This window comes from Aptenodytes forsteri, unplaced genomic scaffold, assembly GCF_000699145.1.
Source record: "Aptenodytes forsteri isolate BGI_AS27 unplaced genomic scaffold, ASM69914v1 Scaffold92, whole genome shotgun sequence".
NCBI lineage: Eukaryota > Metazoa > Chordata > Aves > Sphenisciformes > Spheniscidae > Aptenodytes > Aptenodytes forsteri.
In genome coordinates, this window is record NW_008794581.1 from 2,037,714 (window position 1) to 2,048,434 (window position 10,721).

Here is a 10,721-nt window from a genome sequence, read left to right on the forward strand (position 1 = left end):
TATTTTTCTATGATTCCATGATTATTTGTAAGTGATTAAGTGGCTCAAATGGCTCAAAAGTAAATGTAATCTCAAAGTTCATTTAACAATTTAAAATACCTACATCCTTTCAGAAGAACCTTACTGCAATTCATGAAATACTAAGGGTGTCCTATCCCAAAATTAGAAAAAAAATTGTCTTCAAGGTATTTTTTCAATACTTTTGCAAGTATTTCTTAAATATATATTCTAATTTATACACATTTCAGAGCTGCTATTAAATACTGAATGTAAGAAGTACAAACTGAGGACTTGCAGAATAATGTGCATGTGTTGCACATTTTCTGCCTTAAAAAAATCCTCTTAGACACAAGAGGAGCTGACATCTCTTGTGTTAGTAAAGTGTTAGCCTTTAAACAGAGAGGCGTATCTTTTTCAGCGTACTAGAGATGATGGAAAGCTTGTAAGATTTCAAGAGCTAACTAATCCTAAAAAGCACAACCATTTTTGGAAAGATAATACTTTCTAAGAAAGAAATATTTGAGTTCTGGTATTTCCTTGTGAATGTATTTGTGAGGGGGGCATACTGTGCCTGTACACTCGCTTCTGTCTCTGTTTGGGTGCGCCGGGATGTGAACTGTGTATCAGTATTTGGGTTTCAGGGAAGGAGTCAGGTCTCTCAGAGGGAGGGTTCTGCCCCTTGGGAGTGCATGTGTGTCGCAGAGCATACGTGCTCACACATGGAGACTGTGTCCACATGCCTCCTAGTAGCACTGCCTCGTGTTTTGGGCCCCACTGTGGGGCAAAAGCAATTTCCACAACAGGTCATTGGTTTGCAGCAGGGTCAGGCTAGCTGAGGGGATTCCCTTCCTATTTCAAACCCCAGCAGAACTCCTGATTCCCTTCACTTGCCAAACTCTGGTGCTCGCAGCCTATGGAACCCATTCAACAATTTCTGGACAATTTGATTTTGCTAACCCAAGAGAAGAACATAAATGTTTCTGAGGAAGCTTGAGCTGCTCTGCAGTATAATCATCATGTTGGTAAAGTTTGGAAGCAATTTCTTGGGGAAAGTACAGGTTGTTTACATAAAATAAGAGTCAAAATTTTGGGGATACAGAAATAGTAAAAGAAAGTTACCATATATCTTGTCAAATTTTACACCTGCTTTAGCTTTTTGTTTTCTTTAAACTCTTCATTGGTGATTCAGAATACTGTAGATGGGGTTTTGACAGACTGCCACTGATGAGCGTAACATTGCATTTGCTGCTGGAAGTGAACTACAGGCAGCATGTACCACATGATTTGAAATGTATTCAGAATCATTTTATTCTCTTAAGTGTATATATGCCTGCTGAATCTGGACTGCTAAAGCCATCTGAAACTTTACCTGAAAAACTATTTTATCTAGTTTTATGTCATTTCAGTTTTCCTTGTATTTCGTGTGATATGTCTTTGCAGTCTCTTTAGCTGAAAGCACAGTGACATTCTGTGATTTTATTACTGTAACATGATACTTAATATCATAATATTGTCTGATCTAACCACAAAGTTCAGGAAGGGAGAGTTTAATACACATAGCTTACTGAAACTTATTAACAGTAGTTACTAGGAACAAAAAGGGCTCTGCTAAACCTTTTCCATTCAGCCACAGTCCTATGAAGAATAGGCTACTTCATCAGTCACCATATCTATTTCAAAACTGATTTTTAAAACAGAAGTTGTGGGCAACTTCCAGAATATTGTCTCACCGCTGTCCAAATGGCATTGACTGAACAGGGTCCAGTTTACTTAAAGAAACATGAAATAGGGTAATTTCAAATCCTACTTTTAGCAAAAATGCAGTCAGTGACTTAACCCTCATACCCATTGTATTTAGTTAAATACAGGTAATTTTGGGGATTGAGTGAACTTTTTACATCTTGTCAAGATCAGGTGAACCTTTTTATTCCTCACTTCATTTATAATTCACCATCTGTCTCTCCTATGTTCCCAGTCTTCACAAACACAAGGACCTGAAATATTTCTGGAATATACCTCTTCTGGGAAGAGTTTTTGAAGCTCAGTGAAACACAGTGACCATATGTGGTTGCTGATAGAGAAATATGTCTGTTTCAACCAGCTACCCCCAATGTCTTTTCTCCTGGCATCCAACTCTGTTTCCAAATTGAGAATTAAAAAATTAGAAAAGTATTACATAAAACACAATTTCTTGGAAAGTACAGGTTGTTTACATAAAATAAGAGTCAAAATTTTGGGGATACAGAAATAGTAAAAGAAAGTTACCATATATCTTGTCAAATTTTACACCTGCTTTAGCTTTTTGTTTTCTTTAAACTCTTCATTGGTGATTCAGAATACTGTAGATGGGGTTTTGACAGACTGCCACTGATGAGCGTAACATTGCATTTGCTGCTGGAAGTGAACTACAGGCAGCATGTACCACATGATTTGAAATGTATTCAGAATCATTTTATTCTCTTAAGTGTATATATGCCTGCTGAATCTGGACTGCTAAAGCCATCTGAAACTTTACCTGAAAAACTATTTTATCTAGTTTTATGTCATTTCAGTTTTCCTTGTATTTCGTGTGATATGTCTTTGCAGTCTCTTTAGCTGAAAGCACAGTGACATTCTGTGATTTTATTACTGTAACATGATACTTAATATCATAATATTGTCTGATCTAACCACAAAGTTCAGGAAGGGAGAGTTTAATACACATAGCTTACTGAAACTTATTAACAGTAGTTACTAGGAACAAAAAGGGCTCTGCTAAACCTTTTCCATTCAGCCACAGTCCTATGAAGAATAGGCTACTTCATCAGCCACCATATCTATTTCAAAACTGATTTTTAAAACAGAAGTTGTGGGCAACTTCCAGAATATTGTCTCACCGCTGTCCAAATGGCATTGACTGAACAGGGTCCAGTTTACTTAAAGAAACATGAAATAGGGTAATTTCAAATCCTACTTTTAGCAAAAATGCAGTCAGTGACTTAACCCTCATACCCATTGTATTTAGTTAAATACAGGTAATTTTGGGGATTGAGTGAACTTTTTACATCTTGTCAAGATCAGGTGAACCTTTTTATTCCTCACTTCATTTATAATTCACCATCTGTCTCTCCTATGTTCCCAGTCTTCACAAACACAAGGACCTGAAATATTTCTGGAATATACCTCTTCTGGGAAGAGTTTTTGAAGCTCAGTGAAACACAGTGACCATATGTGGTTGCTGATAGAGAAATATGTCTGTTTCAACCAGCTACCCCCAATGTCTTTTCTCCTGGCATCCAACTCTGTTTCCAAATTGAGAATTAAAAAATTAGAAAAGTATTACATAAAACATTGGGTAGGTGGAGTAAAAAAATTACAGTGAAAGCACTATATCTGTGTTAATGAAATGAAAGTTTAAATCATTTCATAACCTCTACTTATCTAGCTAGAAGCATGCATATTGCCATTATCAGAAATACCATTTGGTACAGACCTTGAAGTTCAGCCTCACTAATGCTTTCCTAGGTTTAAATACTAAAAATTCTCATCTGCACTTAACTTGCTACTACAGTATGCTTGCAGCATGAATGCACTGTCCATAACTACCTGCTCCAGAGCAAAAATAATGTACTAGAAGATTGTATGTAGAATGAAGACAAATAGGAGTAGCTGAATGATTGTACACGCTGATTGTGTTTGTTTCACTATTGCTTTTTTCTTTTCTTACCTGTTTGGTGTGTCTGTTGTCTCTTTCATATTTGGCTTATAGACATCTCAGAGTCAAGGACTGTTGTTCTGACAGGCCTCGGAGCAACAGCATCCTGGCCTCCAGTCTTCACTTCTAGATACCAAATCAATACAAAATATGATAATGGTGAAAGTACTGCTAGTTCATCTCCTTTTCATTCACATTTTCTTTATAGCTCTTGTAATTTGAGAAAGATTGTAGGAGGAAGCCAGTATCAAATGCAACCTTAAAAGAGTAAAAAATTACTTTTTGAGCATTCTTTTGAGACAAATCATTTTCTGAGAAATGAATCTAATTTCATTCTTCCCATCACTTAATTTTTGTAATTCAAACTTGTGGGGTTTACTTTTTCTCCGTGTACATCTCTTCCATCTTCCTACACGTGAAGTGAAGCTCCTTTCCAAAGTCCTATTTTAATATCAGTCTGGAAAGAGCTGTGCAAATGCTTTTAACTAAAAATCCCCTATCAGGCATCTATCACAATATTCATTCCAGTGCAAAGGAAATCTGCAGCAGCAACACCTGAGCTGTAGAACCTGAGTGTACCCCTGAGCTCTCAGATACATTTGTATCTCCAACTATATCAGAATAAGAACTGGGTGTGGACGTGGACCAAACTATTCCATTCCCTATTCCCACCTTCTTTCTACAGAAAGGAAACTGAGCCAGAGGAGAACCACAGCGTATTGCAGCAGTGCTCCTGTAATGTACCCCCACAAGTCACTTTAGACACAACCTGTGTGGGATGGAAGAGTAGGAATCGTTCCTCCATGTGGTTGAGCTCTTGTTCTCCCTTCCTGGGAGAGTTACCAGCCAGTATGACAAGGGCTACTGAGGCAGTAAGCCCAGCATATAGGGAAAACAGAGTTATGAAAAAAAACTCTTACATGTCTATTACAGGCATAAAAAATGGCTTTTCCTCCTGCATAAAAGAAATTGTGGATGTGTGGAACCAAGCCTAAAGTATAATCCACCATTCAGTCCAGTCACTGAACTCACACTGTTGGTGCCTTTATTCGTAACATTCATCGTTTTCTCCATCCCTGTTAGCTGCAATGCACATTCTATTTCAAGGATTCTTGCAAATGCAGAGGCATGGTACCAAATAGTGTGAATTGTGTTAGATTTTGGATAACCTTTCATGGATGGATAAAATAACTCCTGAGAAAGAAGCTATAAAAGTATTGTAAGAAAAATGACTCACATTTCCTAGCTGTCTAAAGTGATCATTTATCCCAATAAATGATAATTCTTCCAAGACAAAGTGGGCACACTTGTAAATGTCTGGGAGAGAAGCCCTGCAAACATTTTTATGGCTTTTTAAAATATATTGTGTGCGCTAGGCTGGGCTAGAAAGAGTAGTTACAAAGAGGGCAAGGTGGATGGATAGAGAAGCAGCATGTTAAATGTCAAATTTTCTTTGTACTTTAATTTTTGTTTCTGATTTTTTCTCTTTAATGCTCTTAATTATTAGAGTGCAAAGATGTGAACAAAGTGGCGTATTGCCCACTGGTGCTGAAGTTCAAGTTCTGCAGTCGAGCATACTTCAGACAGATGTGCTGCAAGACCTGCCAAGGACACTGACCCACAGAAAGCACAAGAATGTGCCTTGTTATTATCATTATGGAAGAGTGTCCACCGAAGAGAGCCACACAGCGGAATGAGATTGATCCTTGCAAATGCATTACCCTGTGGAAAACGTAACCACTGGTCAGCCTCAGCTGACAGGATTTCAATATTATTTTAACTTCTGTGAAGTGGGATTTATTAATCCAAAGTGCTGGACACAGTATAAGGAGGGCATGCCAAATTGGAAAGATCCACACAACACATATAGAATAGCTTACTGTGGAACATTTGTGTTCTTTTGACTAAATCCAATAGTCTGTTTACCTCCTTGGACCATTAAAATAATTTTTATTATGGACTTAGCAATGACACTGAATCCATTTGTATTTAAAACTGTTTAAAATGTAGCTGTTATGACTTGGTCTACTATGGAAGTAAAGAAAAATCAGAAAAGTGTTAAGTCATAGCTTAAAAATGTTAACTATTTTATCTCACGACACAGCACCACAATTTAAATTATAAAATGATCTTGGAAATGTTATTTAAGGAGCAGAAATTTAAAAAAAAAATGTATTTTTTCTTCATTCCACCTAATTCCCTTTGGAGTAATCCATATTTCCTGAACACTGCTGTGAGCCATATATAAAGCTATACTAAATAGAACAACCATGAGGGACTTAGTTTTAAGAGGTGCAACAGTTATTGCAGTGGTGCATGAAATACAAGTGTGCTATGAAATGAAACAAAATGTGTTGCAGGTTTATAGCCATCTTACCATTGTACAAGTGAAGCTGAGATTTCCACTGAAAGGGAACATATTTCAGTATCATGGAGGAGGCAGACTCCAACAGTGGTGAAGACGGTATTGCCAGCTCCTTCTCTACTACCGTACATGTTGCTTAGAACTTACACTCTGACTCCAGCTCACTTTTGTTTACAACACCAGCCACAAAGAAGAAACAGCTTTGTGGGCATCTAGTTCTAGTTTACACGTTACTTCTGATTCTCCAAAATTAAGGAATTCCAGTGCAAAAGATAAGCCTACTGTGTAATAGCGGCAATCCTTTGCAAAGCTGAAAGTTAAAATGGATTCCAGATGTTCCCTTCTTTAATAACATAGCAGAAGGGCATTTGTTTGTGAGAAAGAATATGTGAATGTGCAGTTCAGGAGACTACATCTGAGTGGGCAAGGATTACAACCAAAGAATAGACGACTTGTGGAGGTATCTAGGTTCTGTTCAAATGAGAAGTCAAAAGTGTGCTTGAGCCAAGAGGCCTGTCAGACTGTCAGGAGTAAGGCACACTGGAAAAGGGGTGGCTAAAATGAAGTCTGGCCACCTTCACCTGTATGGCCAGGTACATATTTAAAGCTGGACAATATTTAAAGCTAGGGGCAGCTTTCAGCATGAGACTGGAACAAACTTGTGCCTCTGGATTAGTAGCTAGATGCCTTAACTATTCTGCTGCCATACTCCACTTACGTCATATCATCATATTTTTAATAGTCGCCAAATACTTCACATTTTTAAATGTGAAACCAAACTACTTAGGCAAGAATCTACCATAAAAAAGTTAATTGTCGTGCTCTTCTTCCCCTTCACTTTTCAGTAACAGACTCAACAAGGAGATAAGGAAAGTAGGTACTGGTTTATATTAATATATTGTACTTGAACACTTGCATTTTGCAGCAGGTACTTGATGAATGTGCTTTTTTGTCCAGCTATGCCTCCTTTGTTGTAGTGCAATTAAAATTATGTGAACAATAATGTGTTACAAATTCGAACTCAAATAGCACTTTTTAAAAAAAGTACTCTTTTCAGTGAAAAATAATTTCAAAGTATCATGAGATTGAAGTGTACCAGTGTATTTTACCAATAACAAGCCAAATGTGTTGCACACTATTTACTAATGTGAATTAACATGGAACAGTAGATACTGTTAACAGGACTCATACTATGAAATCCCCCCAACATATCGACAATCTATCTGTGGGGTTTTGTGTAGCCCACGTATTCATGACCATCAGATTCCTGTCATCTGCTACCTCTTGCCAGTATTTTCACTTCGTACGCCTGTGACCAGTGGAATTCATTTTCAGTTGGCTTGCATGTATTCACATATGCTTATCTGCTGCTCTCATCACCATGTAAACAACTCCTGTTAAAACTGACACCAGTAGACAAAAAAACCCCAATCTTTGGGAGTTGCACATAGGGATTAAGGGCAGTATGTAGTCCTTCTCTGTTAAGTGAATCGATTTTCTGTATCCTTTTGACAAAACACCTTGGTGCTAGCATGCCCTGGCTAGGTCAAAAATATGATGAAAGGGAAAGGGATTGCTGTGGCATTCCTTAAGCAAGAGGCCTCTTTGTATCAGGGTCTGGTTTTCTCCAGGGCATGATTTTGTTTATCAGCTAATGTGTCTTTTCAGCTAACAAGAAAAGGGTTTTCTAGGTATTCAAAAGAAACCTTTTTTTTTTTACCTCACTTAGGACATGAAAATTGTAAGGAGCGTTTCCAAAGACACATTTTGCTCTCTTACTGGTGCTAGAACACTAGGGAGTCTGATGTTTACTCTGCAACATAACAGCACTGAGGTTGGGATTTAAAGAACTCCCTGGAGCAATGTTGAATTGTATTGTTAAAGGGAACAAAACACAGAATGTATGTGGATTTACAAACTAAGCAACGCTTCAGACTAAGACCGAAAAATGAAACCTAATATAAAGAAAAATAATTGGTTTCCACAGCACAGTTCATTGCTGCTGCTACACTGTAGCCATCTATATAATCTAAGCTAAATAGCATTATATTCCTAAATAGTGACAAAAGGACTATTTGTATAGGCTATAAATATGACAGGCCTAGAATCAAATAGTAGAATACAAAATGCAGAAATCAATCTGGTGCCAGTACTTCCACTGAGCAATACTATCAGCTGAAGAAGATTAAAACAGAAAGAAAAATCTAGAGATTAACCCCTCAAGGTGTATACACCCAAAAATAGTCCATTTCGTTAGGAACTTTGTAATGGAGTGAATGTCACATAGGTATCCTTAATAATACAGACTTAAATTACCTTTGTATTATTGTGATTAGTTGCTTATTATTTTATACTCAGTATTAATGTGGTACACTGTTACTTTATTATTATTATTTTTGCTTTTGTAAGTTATATTCTAATTTATTGTCATGTTTCTTAACACTCGTTCTACATGCATTCTCCTGCTTGTAATGAAAACAAAAATATTGTAACACTTGATGCAGTGAAATTCCACACCAGGCACAGATTTGTTTTTAACATAGATAATTTAGTAAAATAAAACTGCAGCTTTTAAGAATGATTCCCATGGTACAGTTGTCTATTCCCTGACTTACAGTTACTGAATTCTGTATGCTTAACGTTTGCTTTGTCAGATGCATCAAAATATGTATAAGATGTTTTCTTTCAAGTAACATCTATATGTTACACTAGAATCCTGTCCTTGGCAGCAGTGGTTTGTCATATATAAGCAAAACAATAAGGAAAAGGACAAGTCAAGAACGTGGTCATGTACATTATTAGATAATACTTTAGCCTAAGCAATAATGTAGATCAAGAATGAAATTAATGGCAGCAAAAATATCCTGTACTTCTTGGAATGATCTCATTAACAGCCAGTCAATAATAACAATAACAATAAAATGTCCTTCTTGCATTGAGCTTTTAAGGTTTTATCTGAAGTTTATGTGAAGCCATGATGTTTTTAAAGATAAAGAAGAAAGTCATTTCAGCAGACTTGGTGCTTAGGTCACTGTTGCTGAGAGATGCTTCTTTTCTTACCTGGTACAGTAAAGATACCTTGTATGGAAATCTCTGATCCAGTCATACGAAGTATTTCTTGTTTCTCAGTTAAAATCTAGTTCCTGGTTTAATGAAAATAATCACGCTGCTATTATGAGTAAGATGTTGAAGAAAGTACAGAGAACCTTAAATATTTTGAAGAGGTGTTTACTAATTTTGGTTATTCTTTTTTATTCTATTTACAAATGAAGATTCAAAAAACAATTGCCTGTTTTAAAGGTATGGTTATTTCTATCTGTGTTCTATCACAAAGTTTTATTGCCCTACAGATCAGAAGTCAAAGATGGAATAGTCTTAGTAAATAACACAGTCTAATAACAGTTTTCTCTGTCATTCCAAAACTCTGTTGACTTTCCTCCCATACATTCACACTACAAGTTATTACCTGATAGGTTTCCCACTATTGTTCAGTTTTGAGTATTATTCTTCCTCCTTGGAGTGTTTGTGTTTTTGATTATAATGACAAACTGGGTACGCTGAAACAGATGCTCTTGTGTTTCCCTCTCTTTTTCTCCTCCTGCTCCCTTAAACCTAACATCACCCATACTGATTACAGAATTCCTGGCACACAAAATTCCCTTCAGTCTTCTTAAAATTCACTCTTCCTGCACCTCAACTTTCTTCTGGAGCCAACCCTGCTATTAGAATTCTCTGTTACACTTTTTCAGTTTATTTCTTGAGGAAATGGACACCATTTTTACCTGAGATACTTGCTTTTCCTTTCTCTGATTTCCCTTGCTATACCTCACAACTGTTCCTTCATCAGTAAACTCCCTATTCTCTCTGAAGCTCTCTGATCTACAAGGACTTTTAAATATCCTCTGTAGAATGCTGAGCAGACCTTGGTTAATTTGCTGACTTTTTAATGATTTTTTTTTTTATTACTAGGAGCTAAGATCCAGGACTCCTCTGTGGAGGTTTACTGCAATAGACTTTGGGTGAGTCCTGAGCGCCTCATCTGGAGTCAGTCAGTCATCAATCTAAGAGTCTTAAGAGGAGACCATTACTAAGCTGAGGCTGTCACTCTGTGAGAAGTGGCACCCTATCTGGCCGTCTTCCCTTCCCCACAAACAACAATTGGGTGGAAGGGATGGATCATTGCTTCTGTGTGGTCCCTCTAATCTTTGTCCTAGACAAAATGGTGTAAGAGCATTTGCATGCAGTAATCAGGATGGAATCCCAAACAGATTTATAATGGCTCAGTCAGCCACAGAACAAGGTTCACTACAGCACTAGCAACTTGGTGGTTTCCCAAGTATATTTGGCCCAGCTAAAGGGGGAGTTCATGTCCAGTTTAGGAAACCGAGCCACTCAGACTGCGGTATGGTGTGCATTTAAGGATACTGCATCCCTTAAACTGGCATATCACCTAAGCACCACACATCATTTATTTTCTTCTATTTCTGCACAGGACTGACATTTTCATTCAGCTGGACAGGCTACAGGATACATAGTTTATGCTCAGAGGTCATATAGCTGCCAGTCAGAAAATTACTGAAATCTGACCTGGAAAGGATGTAAGTATGTATTTCTGCATTAAGAGTGAGAAGATGCCATTTCTATAAACAGGAAGACCTTTTC

The 10,721-nt window shown here is 37.2% G+C and overlaps 1 protein-coding gene across 1 annotated transcript in view; it reads left to right on the forward strand.

The window, feature by feature from the left end:
• The window catches only part of ADAMTS6 (ADAM metallopeptidase with thrombospondin type 1 motif 6), a 165,809-nt gene extending 160,498 nt beyond the window's left edge, over window positions 1–5,311 (forward strand). Inside the window, exon 24 of the mRNA XM_009272491.1 lies at window positions 5,202–5,311. Coding sequence (XP_009270766.1) covers window positions 5,202–5,311 — 110 coding nt within the window. The remainder of the gene's footprint in view (window positions 1–5,201) is intronic.
• Window positions 5,312–10,721: the final 5,410 nt, after the last annotated feature.